Source organism: Cavia porcellus, unplaced genomic scaffold (genome assembly GCF_034190915.1).
Source record: "Cavia porcellus strain 051 isolate PalLab524CR breed Dunkin Hartley unplaced genomic scaffold, mCavPor4.1 scaffold_3, whole genome shotgun sequence".
In the NCBI taxonomy this organism is placed as follows: Eukaryota; Metazoa; Chordata; class Mammalia; order Rodentia; family Caviidae; genus Cavia; species Cavia porcellus.
In genome coordinates, this window is record NW_026947486.1 from 95,367,911 (window position 1) to 95,390,790 (window position 22,880).

At 39.7% G+C, this 22,880-nt stretch overlaps 1 protein-coding gene across 1 annotated transcript; it reads right to left on the bottom strand.

Annotated features, from left to right (window-relative positions):
* Window positions 1-873: 873 nt before the first annotated feature.
* Window positions 874-22,572, bottom strand: Frmd7 (FERM domain containing 7). The gene is made up of 11 exons (XM_063245593.1): window positions 22,501-22,572; window positions 19,530-19,623; window positions 18,690-18,768; window positions 16,118-16,215; window positions 8,552-8,666; window positions 8,218-8,365; window positions 7,078-7,173; window positions 5,576-5,739; window positions 4,258-4,326; window positions 4,072-4,147; window positions 874-2,780 (listed from the first exon to the last, which is right to left on the bottom strand). The coding sequence occupies exons 1-11, from the start codon at window positions 22,570-22,572 to the stop codon at window positions 1,692-1,694; spliced, it is 2,100 nt and encodes a 699-aa protein (XP_063101663.1). The 3' UTR covers window positions 874-1,691.
* Between the last annotated feature and the right edge of the window lie 308 nt (window positions 22,573-22,880).

A 22,880-nucleotide genomic window follows, 5' to 3' on the forward strand; every position in this document is an offset into this window, starting at 1 on the left:
TTGGAGGGGTTATGGTTTGATGTTTTAATTTAAGGTTTTTTTTCTTATTTCCCTTTAGATTTATTACTGGAATATTAACTAGTATTTGACCCTAGAAGAAAGATATTTTTCACATTTTATTAAGTATTTATTATAGCTACACTGAACATCTGTCCTGATTTCTACCTCCCATCTTGAAAAATTATTCATAAAATCCCCTTTAAGAATGTTCTAGGTTAGATAATAAATTATACAGTTCCCCTAACTACTGTCTTACTAGAAAGACATATGTAGATTTGAGTGCTACAGCTCTTGAAGAAAACACAAAGTAAACAAAGATGTTCAGAAATTGAGATGAGAAATAATGTACAGCATAAAAGAGTTGGAGCTTTTTCTACAGAAAAGTTTGAGGTTAAATAGCTTCATGAATCTACAGAATTAACATATAAAGAAATGGGTTTCAGTATATTATTATTAAATAACTACTCTAGACCTGTGAGTTACTGCATATGTGTCTAGGAAAAGGAAAGCGGTAGGATGAAGTTCTCCAAAAGGAGTATTTCAGGTACAAGGAACAGGACAGTGAGGAAACTATTTTATCCATCTTCTTTTCATTAGGTTATATATAAAAACAACTTGTCTGTACATTGTTTCTTGTCTTTGAAGTTTGCATTTAACATTATGTTTAACAGTGTGTTGCACTTAGCATTCAGGTCGATAAACAAAACAAAGATCTCATGCTGAATGGGTCCGGGGTAGAATTTGGCTCACTGACACAGTATGGTGTCAGTACTACCATTTTGCTTTTCAACACCGTCAGTTCCAGTTCTCCATCCTTGACCATACGTTTCCTCTTGCCTCCTTTTGCCTGTTCTGTAATTGTCTTGGCCCTAGTAATAAACCAGACTCAATCACTTCTGAAATTGATTCAACACAAGGAAGACCATACTTGTTTTTTAATGGAATAGATTTTCCATCACTCTTTATTAAAATGGCATCTCATTTCCTTGCCTACAAGCATGCAACAAGATAGGACAAAAATAAATTCTGGCAGGAGAGATTCAATCAGCAAATGGACCTGTTAACTTTTCTCCTTCACTACACAGATAGTTAAGAATAGAGAAGTTGTAAGTCAAACATCGTAAGGTCCTCATCAGGCATATAACTGGCTTTAGAGATGTACCTACTTCATGAATTTCATGGGCTTAGAATTCTGTCAAATACAATATTAATTGTAAATTTGTGTTGTGTTGAGAGATTCTATGCTATCGTCTTGTTTCTGACATTGTAGGAGAAACATGCTCCACTATATGTGTATGCTGTGTAAGTATAAAATGACCAACACAGCCCCAGTCTACCCAATCACAAATGTTATTAAAAGCCAGTTCATCATGCCAACTCACACTGTTACCATTGTTCAGTATTGAAGAATCTGTCTTTCATGTTTACTGTTTCAATGAAGTATATAATGGAGATGACAAAATCCACCCTGTCACACTGCTGGAGAAGAGAGGACATGTTGAGAGGGGACTAGAAGAGTGACGCTAGGGGATTCAGTGTTAGCTGGATCTTTCCTAAGCCAGGTTCCAAAAATTAAAAAAATTCCCTTAACACCAATGAAGAGTGACCTACAATATGATTTATAAACAAGTTGCCGATTTTTTAACCTAAGGTGGTAAAGGAACTGGCTTGGAAATACAGAGTTCACGCTTTTAGGCTAAGAAGTAATTACATGGTTTTAGCAAAGTCCTGTCTTCAGTAGTCGATGTGCTGAAAGAAACTTCTTCGTCTTCTTCATCTAGCTGCAGACTACCAGAGGACAAGCGGATTCTGGCCATTGGTGACTTTATTCCTTTGCCATACAAAGAGTAGTAGTCTGGTTTAAGAATCTCAGACTCGGAATCACTGGATTCACTAGCTACATACCTTTCTGCTGCAGTCTGATCCATTAGAACTTCTGGGAACTCCTGCTCTGTAAACATACATGTGAATAGGTCTGCTTTACAACTCAGAGCGGGACAAGGCCCCAAAGGTCTAAATTCTGACCCAAAAGGAAAACGAATGGCTTTCATGTCTGATTGGCTCTGAGATCGTTTAGGGGTTGGCTCTTGAATATTATACGCAAATGCATCTTCTAAATTTGGGTCTTCTTCTACATCTACATGGATGTTGCTCCTGCCACTAGTCCTGGGCATAGCTTCTTGGAATTCTTGAAGGTCTTGCCGAAAGCTCTTCAGCCGGATATTCCGTGTGCTTCTTTTGGCTGGCTTTATTGCAGTGGGCTCTGTGTAGCTGTCTTGTGTTAGCTTTTCCTCTGCCATTACCGGTGACTGTCTGGTTACTTGGGGTGGCTTGTCCACATAAAAGAAGACTTGGGGAGGCATAATATCAACCTTCTGACTAGTACAAGGAATATAGGGCACATCTGTGTAAGTTAGCTGCCTTGCTGCACTCACTTTGCTTGTGAGGCCAGAAGATGTTCTTACGTGATTGTCAGCAAATTTAGAACTTGTTTGGAAGGAACTTAGAGGACTCCTTTCTTCAAAGAAGTCTCTGGGATCTGGATCAGGGTCAGTGTTAAAAACAGAATCTGAATAAATAAAAGGGAATGAGGAACTGCTTCTGGACTGATGTAATAATATTAGATCGGCCTCTGGTTTAGAATGCTCCAGCTCAACTGCAAACGTCACCTCTACTGCAGAGTTCCTCCTCCTCCTGCTGTCCAGCACAGGCTCCGAGGCATGTGCTCCGTTCACATTTCGGTAGTATCCACTGCCATATGTTAGTCTCAAGTCTTCCACCTTGAAAGAAAGGACATGTTGGTGAAAGGATAAAAAGCTATTTGGTTGAGGTGGGGGGTAGGGCTGTAACTTGCCCTTGAATTTTGAAAGGTTGGCTTTCACAGTCATTTCAATCCATGTTCTATTCCTGAGTTGCTAAATATATATGTAAAGGGTAATAACCTATACCATATCCCAAGTCATGGGTTAAAAAGTATTAAAATGTGTTAGGTACATGTGCCAATTCCCATGAAGAATGCAATCATTATGTACTGCAAACATTTACTCATAAAAAACACACACAAAAAATAAAATTTATGATATGAACCAGCTAAAGGAAAAACTGAAGGTTTGAAAATCTTTTTTTAAAAGTACATTAAAAAATAAATAAAAAGTACGTTGACACTGTTCTTTTTCAGTTACATCACACTTCCAGCCATCTTGTTTTCTGCTTAAAATGTGCGCTTTAAGTAGTTTGATTCAGTACCCATATCAATGACCTTCCAGATCCCGGTTCTGCCTTTGACTTGCTGTGTGACCTCAGGCAGATCCCCTAACCTCCCTGCTCCAGCCTTCTCCCAATTTTCTGCAAAATGGTAGGAGGAAAGCTATGAGTGGCACAGGAAGTTCATATGCTAGAGGATAATTTTAGCCATTATACCTTTAATGCTTTTTGAATACAAATTACCAGTGACTTGAATGAAAGCACAAGAGTTTCTTTTTTTATTTTAAAAGGAATAAGAAAAATCAGAATCTCAGAATGTCACAAGAGTTTCTGAGACTCATAATTGATCTTTATAGAGACATCTGAAAAACAATGATTCATAAAGTTGCTACTGTAAAGCTCAAATGAAGTTATCATGTCACAGGTCCAGGGAACAATAATTTCTCATTAAATTAAACAAATAAGCAGCAGAAATACTTTAAAACCTAACACAAGGCCACATACCTTTCTCTAAGTCTTGAGATTTTCATCAGTTAAAAAGAAAAAGCAGAGCTCTTCGTTTTAAAAATACAAAGCCATACAAATTTATTTGGATCTGCACCCACATGATATTAACAATACTGGTTATAATTTGAAAATATACCAGATTTACCTAGTGTTTTAAGTCCACACTGGTGGCAGTTCAACACACAGCCTTCCATTGATTGGAAAGATTAAGCCAGTAGCCCTCTGGAGGAGGCCAGCCTACTTGAACAGAATGACTATCATACACATTGGGAGACTGGCAGAATCAATTTTTGGGAGCATCTGAAATTGGGATAAATTATGTTTATTAAATAAAGAAGTAGGAATTTTCAGAAAACTTACTTGTTTTGATACATCAGAGAGTATGTCAGGGGAGGACCTGCACTGTCGTTCATTGTACTGAGATGGGTAATGTTTCCTGCAATCCCCAGAGAGAAGTCATTGAAATGTCCATCATGGAAATACCAGGATGCACACAAATCGATAAGTTCAATTTAAAATCAGCAGGACGAAAGAAAAAACATGTACCTTTCAAACGGTAAGCTCTTCAGCCTCCCCTTTTTCCCATATTCCAGAAGTTGTCTTTGGGTTCTCCCACTGTTATAAAGATGAATTAAAAATCATTAATTTCAGTCATAAGCCAATAGGTTACTAAAACTTGAATGTTTCGCTTAATGTTAAAACCAAAAGCGTCTGGATGAATTAATATGATGTGAATTTTTTTTACCTATGACAGTAATGGTAATACCAACTTATCCAACAACCAGGAATAAATAGGGCAACCTCAACTACATGAACCTAAATCTTTTTAAAAAATTTTAAAAAGCCAACTAGCTTATTTTATATACCACGTCCATGCCAGAAAAAAAAAACCCAGCTAAATAAATGGCAGAAGAGGATTGCTCACGTCAGGCATACACCAGCAAAGAAATCCATCTGCCTATTAGAAAAAACAAGAATCGAAAAAGAAATCGCGAGAATAATAAAACCTAAAAAGTCTGGGCTGTTTATCACTGAACTGCAGGGCCTGACATGCCTCCCCCGCCCTGAGGCCATCACCACACTGCAGCTGCCTGGAGAGGATAATAAGTGATGTTTATAATAACTCAGGTCATTAAGAAAAGGGCAAAATATGCTCAGTATCATCTGTTTAAGAAGGCAGGGATTTGTAGAATACACTTTGGAAACCTTCCATTAAAAATGTTTTTTTTTTAAATAACTCAATTCTTTCTGGGGAAGACTTCTACTACTTGAAAAAAATCCCTGGTGTGGAAGCATTCGATTAGAATTTTTTAAATCTTAGCTAAGAGTTTTGAAAGCTTCTTCAATGAGTTCCTAGGCTGGTGTGTTCAAGTAAAAACAAGATCTTAATTCAATTTCGCTTCCACTCTTCTGAGGTGTGACTTAGAGCTACACCTCTCTCAATCTTTTTTAATCCTGTATCCCCTCCAGGGCTCTGTCATGCTATCTTTTGCTTAAAAATCATCCAAAGGATGTTGAGCTTTCCTTTCCATGGTTTGCATATTAAGTTGCATGAAAGGGAAACAATAGGTTCATTGAAGACGTACTTGCAAACTGCTCGTGCCCCCTTTTCTTGCTGCAATTCTGATCCAGTGTCACAGGTAAGTTACTCCCCTCTCCTGTCTCCTAGTTTGGAAGTATGGCTTTAATGTGGCATATCCAGAATGAGAAGTAAAGGATATAATCTTTTTTAAAGGGTATATAACCTTTTGAATAATTGAAGTGATTTCTTTATTGTTTCTACAATTTGTACACTTTCTTTTGCCTTCCGTGCTATTGGAAAGAAGTAGTGTACATAGTTTTCCCCTGTGAAGTGTTTAATTACCTATAGCGGAAGCTGGAACCCTTGCTGCAAAGTAGGGTTTTGGGCTTCGACTTGGGCTCTTCAGAAAGCCTGAAGAAAGCATGGTACTCCACACAAGTTTTCCAGAAAGCCTTGCAGGCATCTCGGCTGGCCATGGTGAACTCCAAAGTGTCCTTGCACAATACCTGTACAAAACAATTTCCATCAAGTAAACATCTTTTGAGAATATCAAAGACCTTCAAATCCCAGTGTCTTCTGAACCATCTGTCCAGGGCAGCCTATGCAGCTTCTGATTTTCCATTTGGCTTCCTGTGGATTTCACACCTACTGAAACCAAAGGATTGGCAACCTTCTGAGGAATAGAAAGGGCCAGTGTTCACAAACAAAGCGTTTTCTAAGATAGCAGGCCTGCCTTCTGCATTCCTTTCACTTTAAATGCTTTCTGTAAACTCCCCTTTCTTAGGAACACTTGTATTAAGTTGTAAATTAGGTTAAAATGAACATCAAAAGCCGTCCATTCAGATGACAAGATGTTCTACATGGTCAAGAGGAGAATGGATCCTTACAGATGCAAGGCTTTATGGGATTATTATGTATGCATGAGTTTTTTAATAGATCAGCTAGAAACACTTTTTCACCTACATGTTGTCTTGATCTGTGGTGCTCTGTATTGCTCTTTATATGTGTTTTAATCTGCCCTAAGGAAGCTTGGCCTTCCAGACTTAGAGTTTAAGGTTTTCCTATCATCTGACTCACCATATACCCCATTAGCCCAGGGGTATATGGCACATTCACAGACCTCCTTGTTTTCAGTCCCATGAAACCACTACACTGATCCCCCTTCTCTTGTTCCTTCCCAGATTTTTGCATGCAGCCCCCGGGTCTTTCTCCATGAGTTTCACATTGGATCTGGTCCCCTGCACTGCTCAAATGAACACATTTGTATAATGCCAGAGAATGCAGCCCAAACTGGATCTTCTGTAGTTTTAACACATATTTTGTTTTCTCTATGGTCACAAAACAACACCCTTTCTAGCACTTGTCTCATCCTATACAATGCAAACTTGCCCAATAATTGTATCTTTTGTTTAAATGTATAACCATATTCTGCTTGGCTTTGGTATGTAGCAAGTGTTCAGTAAATTTCCTTAAGGAAAGTCAATGAAGAAATTTTATAAAACGGCCTAGAGAACATCAAATGTTAATTTCCATAGTCCTAGATCTGTTCACTCCCACTTGACATCAAATCTCTCACAAATAGTTTCCACAGAAAGGCCTGTTAGCCTAGCTGGCCCATTTTCCTATGACTTTATTCATTCTGAATGGCATATCAGAATTCTTAAGTGTCATGCCTTTAATAAAAGTTTCACTAAAGCACTGGCTAGTTTCTGTAGAAGGAGGAGGGTTGGCATATTCACTCCTGAGGGCCAGCCAATTTCCACTACTAACGTTCAGTCCACTTGCAGAAACAAATAAGAAATTGCAAGCAAACAAAAAGAAAAAGAAAAGAAAAGACTGCTTACCAAGATGTTGACATGAAGCTTGATAAGAAAATGCTTTCTCTTAAAACTCAACTTGCGGATTTTAGCCCAGTTGAAAGTATTGATCTTTGTATTTCCCTACAATGAAACACAGGGCAGATTTCAGAAGGCGTCAGCATGTGCTGGTTTGTAACCCAGCACGAAGAAGATAGAAAAATGTGCTTCATGAATGGGACCATCTTTGACTCTTCAGCCCAGCCCTTGCAGAGACTGATCTTTTCCATTTGAGGAGATGCTATGACCAAGCATTCTAGGTGGGACAGGAGGCTGCTCTGGAATGCCGTGCTTTACTCTTTTCAGGATGTTTGTCTGTTGGTCCTTCCTTTGAAAAGCCTCCCAGTCCTAGCCCTTTGGCCTGGACAACTACCTCACATCCCAGCTTAAATGTTAAGCCTCTACATGTGTTACTTGAATATCCACGCTCCTGGCACAAAGTACACCACATTTGCTTGTTATTACTTGTTTAGTGATCTGCCTTCTCCTTATTGGAATTCAAGTGCCACAAAGTCAGGATCATTATTGTTTATTTCTGTAACCCTAGTAGTTGTCACAGTATGGTGAAACAATTCTTTTTGTCTTTTTCCTTTTTATCGGTACCGGGGATCGAACTCACAACTGCCTGCTTGCAAGGCAGGCACTTATGCTGCTGAGCTAAATCCCCAGCCCCAGTTGTCACAGTATGGACGAACAATAAATGTACTGAAAAAAAGATGCATGAGTCATGGCATCTCAAGGGAGATGAATAACAAAAAGGGTATATGAGTACACCATATTTTGGAGCCCTCAAGGTGACTCTGGAGGATTTGGACAGTGTCACAGAGCAGGCTGTTTGCATGCCTAAATCCACTGGTATGGAAGTGCCAAGAGCCTCTTTGCATCTTCCCACCACACAAGCCATTAGCCCGATACATGTGTGTTTCAGAACCAAGACAGTGACAGGCTGCGCATGGAAGGAATGCACACTGAGCGGGGAGGGCTTACCCAAAACACACCCAAATGTTACTTCCTTTTCTAACTGGTGCTAAGACTGAGTGTGTGATCACCTTGGGAACAGAAACCAAGTTGGAGTCGAGCTACTAGCCACCTGGCCAGGTAAAGGGCTTGAAAGGAAAAAGTTGTTACCCGCAATACCAGCACGCCCATGTGAGCAACAGCCAGGTGGATCTGCATCCCTTCGCCATCACTGGCAGGGTGAGGCCTGATGCCGTACATATCCAGCTTCCTCGCGATATCCAGCAGCAGAATGTCTGATTCAGCCGGGCTCCTGCCACTGCAAGGGAAAAGAATTTATGAGCCTAATAAATGCAGCAGGAATGACACTTCCACCCCAAGAGCTCCATGGAGATTGGCATTTTCTTGAGCCTGAAAAATTTCAGGCTTAAGGGCTTGCTTTTAAGTGTCTGTCCCTGTCTTTCACGTCCTCCACTAGAAAAGCAGGTGTCAGATAAGTACTTACATGTGCTTCTGATGGAAGTGTACTATCTTGCCCTCTAAACAGTCTTGGTTTGGTAAGTATCGGGTTTGTGCCAGATGTTTCCTAACTGTTTCTTCATGAAAGTCTCCCAGTTCTGCTGCAGGATGGAAAAAGGGGCGTTTTTCACATTATCATTGAAAATTTAAACAACAGGGTACCCAATAAACCTTCTGACCTCCCCCTCAAACAGCGTTTTCATTGGAACCTGTGTGGCGTCACGTGTGTTATGCCATGTATATATTATTTGTCTTTCTATAAAAGACCAAGTGGCTCTTTTTCAAATCAGGAACAGTGGGCTCCTATGAAGTCTCATCAGTACAGTTAATTAAGTTACAGACCCAGTACAGGTTTTAAATGCTCCAAGATCACAGTTGAAAATTTTGCTATTTTTCCCTCTTGCATTATTTTCTATGATCACTCCACCTTTGTCATATCTGTTACAAGGTAAATTTTGTCTACCCTAAATTCATGCATCAAATTCTGAATCCACAATACCACCAAGTATGTCTCTTTGGATTGAGGGCTTTTTTCAAAGGTGACTAAGTTGAAATGAGAATATTATGGGGCATAATCCACTCTCACTGGTATCCACATGAAAATAGGAAACTTGGAGGAACACTAGGGACGTGAGGACACAGAAAAAGGACACAGCTAGAGACAGCCACCTGAAAGCCAAGGAGAGAGGCCTCAGAAGAAACCAGACATACAAACCCCTTGATCGCAGACTTTGAGTCTCCAGAATGGCACAAAAATACATTTCTTTCACTTAAGCCACCTAGTTTCTGGTATTTTCCTATGACAGCCCTGGTAAAGTGATACTTCCCCTATGCTACTCCACCCTGATCATACATTATCGAAAAATGAAAATAAAAATGCTAACTCTAATGTAAGCCAGTCACAACCGATTCATCACTCTGTACATTGGGAATCTCTTTAATCCCCAGATATCTGGAATTCCCAGTAGATGAATCATTCTAGAAATCATTCTAGTCTTTCCAAATAGCTGGCAGTTTGTCCATGATAATAATTTAACCTTTTCTAGATAACTCTAGTTGATCGTTATAAACATCTATTACAGCAATATCCCTACACAGGCAATTGAAATATTTAGGATTATCTGCTCTAATGTAAATACCCTTAAAATGCTTTGGCTTTTGAATTATTTTGTCGTCTGTATAATTTTCATGTTTGTTCCCCATCTAGCAGGTTTATATTAATTACTTTCTGGTCATTGACTTTCCCTCAAGTCAAAGTTTAGAACAATTTATTCTAAATTGGTACTTCTAATTTAATTTAAAAGAGAACTAGATACCCACAAATCTTAGCAGGGTATGTTCTGTAAGATGATATTCTTCTTGGGTTGAACAAAATGCACAGACAATAGCGCACCAGGTTTGATTGCTTGAAGACTGTTTTTTTTTCTTTGTTTTTTCTCTTCTGCCTTGGATTTTTGTTTGTGTTTTAAGTAGAGGATATGCAGATTTTTAGACAAGTGAGATGTATATATACTTTAAAAATCACAATATAATGAAATTTTCTGTATAGGAAATATTTTTAAAAGCTAAATAAGGGGGCTGGGGATTTAGCTCAACGGCATAAGTGCCTGCTGTGCAAGCGTACCATCATGAGTTCCATCTTTGATACCCAAAAATAAAAAAGGCTAAGTCGGAGGCTTTATTTATTTACCAGTATTGATAAATGTACAAATTATGTCCAAATAAAATCAAACCCAGATAGCATCACTGATTAATTCTGTCAAATATTCAAAGAAGATATAAATTTAAATTCTTCATGAACATTTTTAGAAAGCAGAATAAGGTATATTTATCAATTCATTCTCTGAAGCTGGTTTTACCCTGATAACAAAACCAGACCAAGCTGGTCTTACCCTGATAACCAAACCAGAAAAGAACATCATAAGAAAAGTATATATCACTATCCCTCATAAATACAGAGGCAAAACCCTAAAAAAGTACTAATAGTCTGAATATAGAAATTTATAAAAAGGATTATACCTCATGACCAAGGAGGATTTGTCCTAAGATTTCAAGACTAGATTAACATATGAAAAACAGTGAATGCAATAAACCGTGGTAAGAGAATAAAAGACAAAAGAAAAAAAAAAAAAACTCACCATACTTTATCACCTGAATAGATACAGAAAAAATATTGGGCAAAATCAAACACACATTCATGGTTTAAAACACTCAACAAATATGGAATTAAGGGAACGTTTTCGACCTGAAGGAGGTTGCCTATATAAAACCTGTTCCACTTGGCAAGAGACTAAATGGTTTCCCTTAAAACCAGGAACCACAGAAAGATGTCTGCTCTTGTCTCCTCGCCCAGCACTCTACTGGTGGATCTAGTAAGAACAGTCAGGCCAGAAGATATATAAGGAATTTTCCCTGAAAAGGAAGAGATAAAACTGTCTTTATTTGGAGTCAACATGATTTTATTTGTACAAAGCTCTAAAAAAACCCACAAAACTACCAAAACGAATAAGCTAATTCAACAAGTATACAAGATAGGTCACCACACAAAAGGTAAATGTATTTGTATGAAGCAGCAAGGAAAAATCAAAAATGAAATTAGAAAATAGTTCCATTTGCAATAACAGCAAAGAATGAAGTATTGAAGAAAAAATTCAACAAAACAAGTAGTATTGTTTATTGAAAAGTACAAAATGTTGCTGACAGGAAATTGTAAAACATTTATATAAGTGAAAAACTATTTCAGGTTAATGGACTAGAAGGTTCAATATTATTCAGATTGCAATATTTTCCCAAATCGACCTGAAAATTTAATGCAACCTTTACCAAAATGCTGGCAGACTTTATCTTTGTTTTTTGGTAAGACATACAAATCTAGCCTTGCCTGAACAATTAAGTGACTCAGTGAGAACCTGCCCACAGTGGGGGGGTGTGGGACTCGAGATGTATCTCCATGCAGAAGTCTTGGGTTCAATCCCAAGAACAAAAATAAATAGGAGTTTTAGTCTAGGAGGGCTTCCTCCTGTGTACTGATCCCCTTGTCGTGTTAAAACAAAAGCAAGTAAGCAAGAAAGAATGAAAGCTCTAAAATTTACATGAAAATGCACAGCATGGAGACTAATCAAAACAATTTTGAAAAGGAGAAATGAAACTGGAAGACGTTTTCCAACATATTCCAACCATTTCAAAGCTTACTACAAAGGTCCAGCAATCCAATCAGCAATCCCAACAGAGCAGTAATGACAAAAGGATAGACATTCAAATCAGCGTGGCATAATTGAGAGTCCAGAAATAAACTTTTACATTTGTAGTTATTTGTTTTTTGACAGATAAGACAAGACAATAAGGAACTTGTAGCCTTTTCAACAGATAGTTTTGGGACAAAGTGACATCCATGTGGCAAACTAGGAAGTTGGATCCCTATTTCATGCCACACACCATGCAAGAAATAACCCCAAATGAATCCCAGACACATATCTGAGCTTCAGGCCTATAAATATTTTAGAAGAAAAAATATTGTGATCTTAAATTAGGTGAAAAGTACTTATACGTAAAATAAAAACACCATCCACTAAAAAAAATTAGAACGCTTTTAAAAATTGTACTTCAGAAGACAGCATTGGAAAAATGAAAACTCAAAGGACAGATTGAAAGGGAGATTGAAAATCACCTAGCTCATAAATCAAAATCTGTAAGAATTTTAAATAGTTCAATAGTAAGAAGCCTATGCTATAATATGCAATACACTGAAGTGGCATTTTACCAAAGAAAATAGCAATATGCATATGAAACTGTATTCAGCAGCATTTATCCTTAAGAAATGCTAATTATAATTGCAGTGAGATACTTTTTCATACCCATGAGAGTGGCCATAACTAAAAAGACAGACAATACAAAGTATTAGTGAAGATTTGGGAAAGTGGAAGCTTCACATTTCTGTTGTTACTGCAACAATTTGGAAAAAAGTGTGGTAGTTTAATTAAAATGTTCAACATAAATTTACCACTGAGACCTGTCAATCACAGTCCTAGGAATTTTCTCCAAATAAATGAAAACATCTGTCTATACAAAGACTCATATGCCAACATTTATAGCACTACTGATAATAGCCAAACTGTTAACAATCCAAATGTATATGACCAGGTGAATAGATGTACGGAATGTGATACATCTGTAAAATGGATTACTACTCAGCAACAGAAAGATTGAACCAGAATATGCATGAATTTCAGAAACACAACATCAAGTGAATAAAAGCTGGGTACAAAAGACAACTTATTTCATCATTTCATTTACATGAAAGGTCCCTAAAAGGCCACCGCATGGAAAAAGAAAGTAAATGAGTGGTTGTCTGGGGCTGAGCATGGGAACAGGGAGTGATTGCAAATGGGCCTGAGTGAGAGATCTCTTGACATTATGGAAATGTTCTGAAATTGGGTTGTGGTTATAATTGTGCAGCTCTGTAATTATATTAAAAATCATTGCACTGAGCATTTTAATTGAGTGGATTTTATGGTATATCAATTATACTTTAATTGAGCTATTGTTAAATATATGTCACACACACACACACTCACATACACCAATCTTTCTGGTAATTGAACACAAGACCCCACGTTGACCTTTAGGAAAACACGAGCACACATAAGACTGTAATTGTTTTTTTCCCCCTATGCAAGAGTATGACAATCTGGGAAGAGAGCTACAACATACAATTGAGTAAATATCACCAGACAAATGCTATCAGCATTCTCGCTGTTACCATGCTGGGCCGAATGACCAATATCTGTCTTTTCTGCAATTTCTTTTTCTAGTTCTCTTCCTTCTACCATTTCTTCCTAAGGTTGGTCATTTTCATCATAGCAGCCAACATGATTCTTTTCAAACCTAATTCAAGTCAGATGTGGTGGTGCACACCTTTAAATCTCAGCTACTTGGGAGGCTGAGGCAGGAGGGTTTCAATTCTATGCCAGCCTGGGCAACTTGACAAGACGCTATCTCAAAATAACATTTTATAACGGGGTAGGATATAGCTCAGGGCTTTCTGGTTTTAATTCACAGTAACACTAAAAAACCCCAGATCACTCCTGTGAACTACTTCAGTGGCTCCTCATCTCATTGAGAGTCATATTCTAGGTCTTTAATATATTTTCGGGGTTGTCTATGATTATTGTCTCCTGCTGTCACTCAGCATGCCTCAGCCTGGTACGCTGTCACTTTAGACCTTCTGCCCAGGATATTCACTCTGCCTAGTACACTTTTCCTCCAGATTTTGCTGCCTGGCTTGCTCTCTGTTCTCCTTTAAGTCTTTGTTCAACTGTCACACTCACAGTAAGGTAAGTCTTGCCACTTTATTTAAATATTCAACACATACCCCCTAAGCCCCCAGCTCCTGTCCATGTTTTATTTTTCTACAACACTTTTAACTCCTATGACATACATTGTATCACTGCTTTTATTATTTGGGTCTCTGTCTCATTTTCCTTCACTGCCAAAATGTGAGTTCCTTAGAGCTCTGTCTTGGTTCACTACTGTGTTTTTATTTTATTTTTTTATTTTTGTTTTTGTTTTGTCTTTTTATCGGTACCTGGGATTGAACTCACGACTTCCTGCTTCCAAGGCAGGCGCTTATGAGCTAAATCCCCAGCCCTCAATACTGTGTTCTTAATGCCTATAATAGTATCTAGAGCACAGTAGGTACTTGATAAATTTTTGTTGGATGAATGACAAAGAAGAGTTACTGAGAGTTTGCGAACAGAAGGAAGCTTTATTGGAAATGTAGGGATTGTAATTAAGAGAGAGTGTCTAGTCATAAGAGAAAAGAGTATAAATGATATTTAAGCAAATGAGGTCAGAATGTGAGGTTCCTGAATAGCTAGAATACATGTATAAGACAAGAACAAATACTGGATAAATGAATAAAGGAGAAGATAAATGAGCAATGTGACTATGTTCTGTGCACTATCTTACAGTTCAGTGAGGCTGACCAGGATGGATTGTGGAAAACCTAATTCTGGAACATCCCCTTTCCCAGGGAGAAACTTTCCACAGATAAAATAACCTCTGGGAAAGCTGAAGTACTCTGTACTATGCCTTAAATGGCCACTAGGGAATGCCAAAATCCATAGGCAGAACTGTGAAGAGTGAAACTGAGCTCCTCCAAAAGAGGGCACTGAAGAGACCCCATCCCATGACAGCTACCTTAAGAGCTAGCTAGTGGAGATGGGCATTTTTTCTGTTACGTTTTACATTTTGTGTCCCATGCCTCCATGCTAAGTACGTTAGTGGACACATGATCAGCGACCTTGGCATTCAAGATCCTTCAAAATGATACTCCATTTCCACTGCCTCTCTTAAGTAGATATACTGCATCATATATATATATATATATATATATATATATATATATATATATATATAATATTCCTGTTCCACTATTTATTTCATGCAGCTCTCTCTGCTTATTATGGCCCATTCAATTCTGATATGTCCCTTTAAAGCCCAGCACAAATGTCACCTTCTCTTTCGGCCTTCCCTAAGTGGTATTGTTCTTACTGCCCATTACCTTTCTCAGATCCCAGGACTCTCTTTACTTGTCCCAGCCAAGAGTCACTTGATAAACACAGTCCACCTCCAAGTGCTGCATTCCCATGAAATCAGAAATCTACCATTTATGGACTTGCAGAAAGGTAAGGGACAGAGGTCGAGAATGAATTTATGAAACAAACAAAAACTAAAGTTACGATCCTGCAGGATTAGTAAGGAACAGTGTATTCTTGGAAGGCCTCTCTAAAAGCCAGAGAAAGTCCAGCTGGCTTTAGAAGAGATGCTATCTCTAGCAGCCTAGACCCTACCCTTAGGGCTGCAGGAACAGCCTGGCCTGCCCAGTGTCACCCCCTCTCAAGCAGGCCCCCACTGCCCCCCAGGCCTCCTTCGGCAGGCCTTCTTTATTCAGGCTAGTTCAACTTCTTGGCTGCCAGGATATGGGGAACACTAATAGATGCCTGGGGCCTTTTTCCCTTTTAGCCTCTCTGCACCTGCTGTACTCTGTGCTTTGTTCTCTGCAATTATGATAAAGAGCAACACAGAAATCGTATTGAACATGACACTGTGCTGTAGACAGCACGTACCAGCCATGTATCCTGGGGGCAGGCAGAGGCACTTGGAGCTTGCCTGGCAAACTGTGCCCAGATTTGTCCAAAGCAGCTCCTGGCCAGCAAGCCCAGGGGCAGTGGGAGGGGAAGGTTGAACAGAGGTAAAAGAAAAATCAGCATTTACTTAAGCCCACAGAAACACCTTGTGAGAAGGTATTTCTCCCACAATTTTAGAAGGCGTAACATTTATGTTTAGAGAAAGAAGGAGACTTTCCCTGCCACAGTTAGGGAGCAGTTGATACAATTTGATCCAAACCCCAATGGCTGCAGTGAAGCAGCCCTTTTTTCTTGTTTAGCTCCTCTCAAGCTGACACGGTGCCGTGCAGGTTGGGGGTATTCAGATCCTTGGCTGGTTTCTCCACCTAGCTGAGGGTGTCCCAAAACAGATATTTGTTACTTACATTGGAGGATGTGCGACACCATCAGGGCTGTACAGTTGTCACTGCATGGAAGCCTTCCTACAGCCAGATCCTTCTTTATCTGAAGAGTAAAAAGATACCTGAAAAGAAATTGAGGGAAACCTTTTGACAAAGAAACAGGAAGAAGAAAAAGGAAAAAAAATGCATTCCCCTTCTCCCAGATCCAAGATGATATGAGAGGAATGGCACCGCCAGTCACATGCCTTTCGGTGATGATGACTAACACACAGGCTTTTCTTCAGCCCTAAGCTAGCCCCATACCACAACTCCAGCTGATTCAGCATTTTGGCAGGTTTCATAGCCATTAGGAATCACCCTGGCCAAATTCTGCTGCCAACTTGAGGGATTTGGCCAATCATCCTCTGGTGGTTTCTGCCATGTTGTAGCAAAGCCACATCCTGAGCTAGAGAGAAAAGCAGACCCACCAAAAATGAGTGTGCTTGGGAGGTCAATACTGCACTGTTTCCAAAGTGCTTGTCAAACTCTCGCTGTCTCAAATGAGGAGGTGGGTAGGGCAGGAATATCACCCCACATTACAGTTACAATTTGTTCACCGCAAACAAAGAAGACTTTGGTGATTTTGAAAATATGCCATCACCCACAGATAGTGAAACTGGCTATAACTTAGGTCTGCCACTGAAATCAGGCTGCCTGCTGTGCAAAAGCTTGTGTTTTAGAAATCAAGGACCTGAGGCCGTCCTCCTGTTGGTGTCATTCCCTTTGGCGGCACTGCTATCTCTGTATCACCAGAGCTTAGCACAGCGCTTTACACAGAGTAGGTATGTAATTAAGGCTTACTGAATGGAACTAAGCCAGACTGACATTTTTCCCACTGAAGCCTCATCAGACACCCATAAAATTCAGGTTGGAACTCAGGGTTCTGCTTAACAGACAGCATTGGTCTTACACATATAAAGCCTTGTCAAAGAAAAACTGAATTTGAAAACCAAAATGTGTACAACAAAGACTCCACTACTGACTACTTTCTTCCATGTTCCAAAATTGATTCCAACATTTTATTCGGTAGCCAGTTAAGCCTTGAAGGCAATATGGTAGATCGAAATTAATTGCACATCAGAGATAGAGATCTAGAGAAAAAAACTCAGCAGGTGATAATTCAGTTTATGAAAACATTAATCATTATAACCCTTCAAGCTGTGAGCTGCTCTAATGTATTAGAAATGATTCTATTAGAAAAATTTTATTTGTACACCACTCTCGGAAAGTCACCTATTATTCTCACAAACTCAACTATAATTAAATATTTTACAATGGTCAGGGATTTAACTCAGCAGTTTAAGCGGCTGGCTGGCAAGCATGAGGTTCTGAGTTCGATCCCCAGTCTATCTATCTATCTATCTATCTATCTATCTATCTATCTATCTATCTATATTCTTAAATGAACAAATAGGAGAAAATCAAAAGAAGCCTAACTTTGACCATTGCCTGTTTCAAATACAAACTTATGTGAGAATAAACAGTTCTGTTGCTAAAGGGAAAATAAATGTATTTTGCTCCTCCAGAGAGAGAAAGGAAACTACTTATCACTTGACACATTCCTTGCTGTGAAGAGGGCAGCTGCCTGGTACAAATACCAAGTCCTTACTCTGAACAGCTGATGCTTCATGAATCGTTTATCATCACCTTGATTTGCTCATTTTTTGAGAAAGTTTCTCTCTATCAAACTTGGTCATGTTTAGAACTCAGCTGAAAAGAGTTGGCAAATGCAAACTGATATAGATAAAAAGGACATCAGATTGTCTGGGAGAGTGGTCTGCAACTCATAAATGTGGAGTGAATTGAGGGAGAAAGGGGTTCGTGAAAGTGACTTCTGCAAAGACCAGAAGGAAGATCACCCTATACAAAAAGGGAGACGATGCCCAGGCTGTGAACCATGAATGAGGGGGGACGTTAAGGCGAGTAACTGCCAATGTCCCACGATCTTTGCCAAGTTGCTATAGCCCCCAGAACATGATTACTCATCCATAAACCTAGAGGGATGGACTAAGGTATCTCTTAGGTTCATTTTTGTGTAAAAGTCTAAGTTGAGCAGGCAGAATAAGGCTTTGGGGAGTGTTATACTGACGACATATTTTCGTAGACGCAGTTTCCTATTGTGATCCTGCAGGGCACTTTCCTATGTACAAAGAATCATCATGTCAGCATGCTTCACTTCCTACTTCTGAGATACATCCTCATACATGCCCTTCTCAGTGTCTGTGGAAATCAGCTCGCATCATAGCTATGCTGATTGGGGCAGAAGCACCATGGGAAAAGAGCATGCTTGTTACTGTAGCAGGTAATGGTATGTCCACTAAGGGGTCACCTAGCTCTGCTAGCCCTTCGAGAACACCACCCCACTTCTCCCTGAAATTCTAAACTTTCAGAAGATCAACAGGTCAGCCAGGCTTCCCTTCATCAGTTCCACACTATCTCCTGAGAGTGACTAAAAGCCAAGCCTTGCAAGAGACAGCTAGAAGCCCCTTCCCTGTTAAGTGGAGAATGGTGATTCTCAAGTAGCATCATGCAGCAGACACACGGGTAGGTACCATACCTTGTAAGTTCTTCCCGAAGATGCCCAGGGTCCACTGGGAAAAATTTCACCATAAATTTGAAAACAACCTCCTTAGGATCTTAAAACACAATATCTCCATAAGTTTTATTTAAATATAAATCACAACAGTTACAGGTCTTTACATACATGCACACACAGAGACACAAACCTCTGCACTTCCCTCCCCTCTCCACTAGTCCTTCTCCCTGAGTTTTATTTTAAGTCTCAATTTTTCACATGTCACAGGACTGTGTCGCCATGTGGACAGCAAGTGAGAAAATTCTTCCACCCATTTCCTTCATTTTTTTTTGGTTCTTTTTGTAAAGATGTGCCCCTTTGGATCTTGGGACAATAGTGCTAAGTAAAATAAACAAGTCCCAGAAGGTTATCAGATGGTTCCTCCAATAGGAGAGACCCAAAATACAAATACGCTCAAAAGTAAATAAAAGAGAGATGATAGGAAACAAGGAGGTAGATTCTGGAGACAGGAAGGGATCTACAGAGACGGAGAGGGTGGTGGGGGAGTAAAAATGACCAAGATGTGTTATGTGTGTGTACCAATCCCCTAAGGTGAATGCCATTATTATGTATAATAAAATATACTATCAAAAATAAAAAGGTGTGCCCCTTTTGGGCCTACTATGTGCTCTTTGAAGCAGTGTCCTATTCAGAAAAACAGAGCCTATTCAGAGCTACTTCGGGCTCTGCATTGCTGAAGTGTCCAGTTCAGCTGTGATGAATGAATATCACCTGGCTTCAGGAGCTTGTAAAGGGAACCAGAAGAAGTGGGGACCAATGTCTCTGTCTTCAAACATACATTTAAAAAGTGCATCTACTCACTCTCATGTCCACTTGGATTAAAAAATAAGAAACTGCGGTCAGGGATGTAGCTCAATGGGATGGTGTTTGCCCGGCATGCAAAAGGCCCGAGGTTCTATCCTCAGGAATGCAAAAAAAAAATTTTTTACGTCAAAATTACCCACATACTTGCAGCATTAACATGCATTCAATAAATATTTGTTGAGTGCTTTTTATGTGTCAAGTATTGTATGACGCAGATATTGGGGGCTCCACATCGGCTAGAAGAGACATGCATCAGATAGGCGATTAAACCACAAAACGTTTCTCAGTATTGGGAAGCACAGAGGAAGAAAAGAGTTTGGGGAAGGTCAAGAAAGTCCTCCCAGAGGAGTTGATACCTGAGTAGGGCTATAACATTTAGTGAATCAAAATACGGGACTCAAATTCAATCTGAATTATAATTAAACACTACTATAGGGTGTATTTATACAGACTTTTTCCTTTATCTGAAATTCCAACTGAATTGAGCATCCTGTATTTTATCCTTGAAGCCTACACCTGCAATTAGTTTTATCCAAGTCAGAATAGGAAGGACTATACATGGTTCGTGGCAGAAGCTAGAAAGGTGGTCAGAGTTGGGTGCTTTGGGTGTCCAGTGAACAAGACCTGCCATTAGTCTAGGGGTTATAGGGAGCCATGGAAGCTTTTTAGGTAGGAGGGTAGTGTGATCAAGGTAGCATTTTCAGTCAATCCCTCTGTGAGTAATGTAGGTGATATGTTGGGAGGAATCAGTTTAGAAGCTATCTGAATAATGTGACAGATGATTATCACACAGAGGGAGCAGACAGAAATATGAGAAGAATCAACATGCAAAGCCCAGGTTGGGGAAGAGGAATCAGGAAATAGAGAGACTGAGACAGTATTTCTCAAAATACTGGTTAAAGTCCACCTGCATCAGAAACACTTGGGGAATTGGTTAGCCATGCAGGTTGATGGTACTCAACCCAAAAATGAGGATGATCAGAACCCCAGGTGACCCGCTAATATGCACTGAAATTTCAGAACCGCTACTGTCGATTGTGAAATATAGCGGGAAATATTTCACACTCAGTAGGCAGCCCAATAAGAACTGAAGCAAATTGGCAATGCTTGTAATGGCCTAAAACTAAAGAATCTTCAGGCAGAGGGAGAGTGGCATTGCAGATTGACATTAAGAATGCTTGAAGATTTGCAGTGGCAGAGCATGAGCTATATTCCTAGAGCCAGTCCTCAGAGTGCCGTAATTACCAGCATTCTTCACATGTACTCAAGGAGCCAGCAGCATGAGCTCCTCATCTCAAGCAAAATTAAAACAATTTTCTAAATTGCAAAACTTACTGAATGTAGAAGAACTGAAATAATCTATGAAAGCCCCTCCCCCATATGAAGGTGAGGAATTGTATAGGGTGGCTGAAATATGTCTCTTTCAAGTTTTAACTCAGAGTATATTCCTTAAATGATTTTCCATACTTACTTTTTGCTTGCTTTGTTATGGGTTTCAGAAGTTCCAACCAAACCTGAAATAACATCAGTGAAAAACTTTGTAGAACATGGCATTTTGTGCAGGTTTTTTTTTTTTTTTTTTTTTGGTTTTTAGTAGCAGACAAAGGTCAACATGAAATAAGCAAATAGTTTTATTTAGATTTCTAAAGGAGATGACGTACCTTCACCACATTCAACCTGCCCCCCTTGTATTTTTCTAACGGCAGTGAACAGTTTTGGTCTAGAATCTCTTTGTTGTTGATATTTGAATCTCTGCTCCCCTGCCTCAGTGGGATGACAGAGGTGTCACATGTATGGCTCATTAGTTGCTACAAAGACTAACAAAATTATTTGGTTCCATATTTGAATCCTGCCATTCCCAAATTCCAGTTTAATAGACCTAATGAGCCTTTCTGGGATGGCGCTCAGACTCTGAAAAACGGGAAAGCAAATTCCACTGCACATTCACTGGTGAAGTCAGGAGTCTTAATTTTCAAGGTGGAGGTCCAGTCTCTGGAAAGTCAAAATAGGTGAAGCGATGACAACTGTTCACAGAGATGAATCAGCGAGTTATGGGGTATTAGAGTTTGTGTTTGGCAAACTGTGATGATGTTTAATAAATGGAGTGAGTTACTAAATTCAATAATTCTTCAAGGGCATAAATGGGTTTTTTTCTTTCAGATGGGGTTGATCCCTACATATCTAGATGTGGACTGCCTTTAGAAGCAATCCTATAATAAAACTGACTTACATTATTTCCAGAATGGCTGCAGAATTCTAATCCAAAATATTCCTTTTCAGCAAGATTGAGGTGACTGCAACTCAGGTTGAACAGTGCTTTTCCAGATGATTTTTGCTAAACAAAATGAAGAGATTGAGTATCTAACGTGGCATTGAAAACACTGTGTGGAATAAAGAAAGGGTCAAAGTAACAAGACTCTTAAGGAGCCATTTCCTTTAAGTACCATTTAGAGTACGTGCTGCTGTCCTTCTAAGTGATGGTTTTAGCGACATCCCCAAAGAAGCCTTAGATTGGTGGACCCTTTTTGAAAAAGAGGCCATATCTGCAAATTTACCCTTCCAATGGACATTCTTAATCAAGGTATCTCACAGGCAGTTTAAATGCTTTCCCCTCAATTGACAGATCTTTTAATCAAGACGTAAATCTGACTCTACTACTTCCCTGCTTAAAATCCTCTATGACTCTCCTGCTCCTCTGCAGGGGGGGGGGGGGCTGGCATTCCCTACCCAGGACCTGCTTGCCCCTCAGCCTCATTCCCTGACCTCTGCCTGCCACTTTGCTTTCTCGTGATCTCAGCCCCTTTGCAGTTCCTCATACTTGTCGGGTCCTGTCACGCTCTGTGTCTATGCTGCTGTCATCCCTAGCACAGCAGCACTTCCCACCTTCCCTTGCTATGGCTGATTCCTATTCCCTCAGCTCCCTGTCAGCTCCCACACGGTCTCTCTGCTTGCCAGCACCCTGGCTTACCTCAAACATGCACTTCTTACACTGGATGGCAGGCTCCTCTCTTAGACAGAACTCCTCCACATCAGGGACCATGCGTTCTTGTTCTTCTTACTCACCAGATCTCAGAACTGTGGAAGACCACCTGGATGACTCTCCTTGACTAAAGAGCAATTATCTCCATTCCTGGCCTTGTCTCTATGTACTGGCATGTGCAGAGCTTGCTAGGTCATGTCTTTATCCCTTCATTGCAAATAGGGCTAGCTGAGGTGCCAATGTGTAATCTCTGAAGCCAAGAGACAGTCCTATTTCCCCACACTATGACTCCCAAAAACATAGTCAAGCAGGGCAGAATGAAGAGCCACTGCTCTATGCTGTTAACAGGGATCCAACTTTGAGATAAG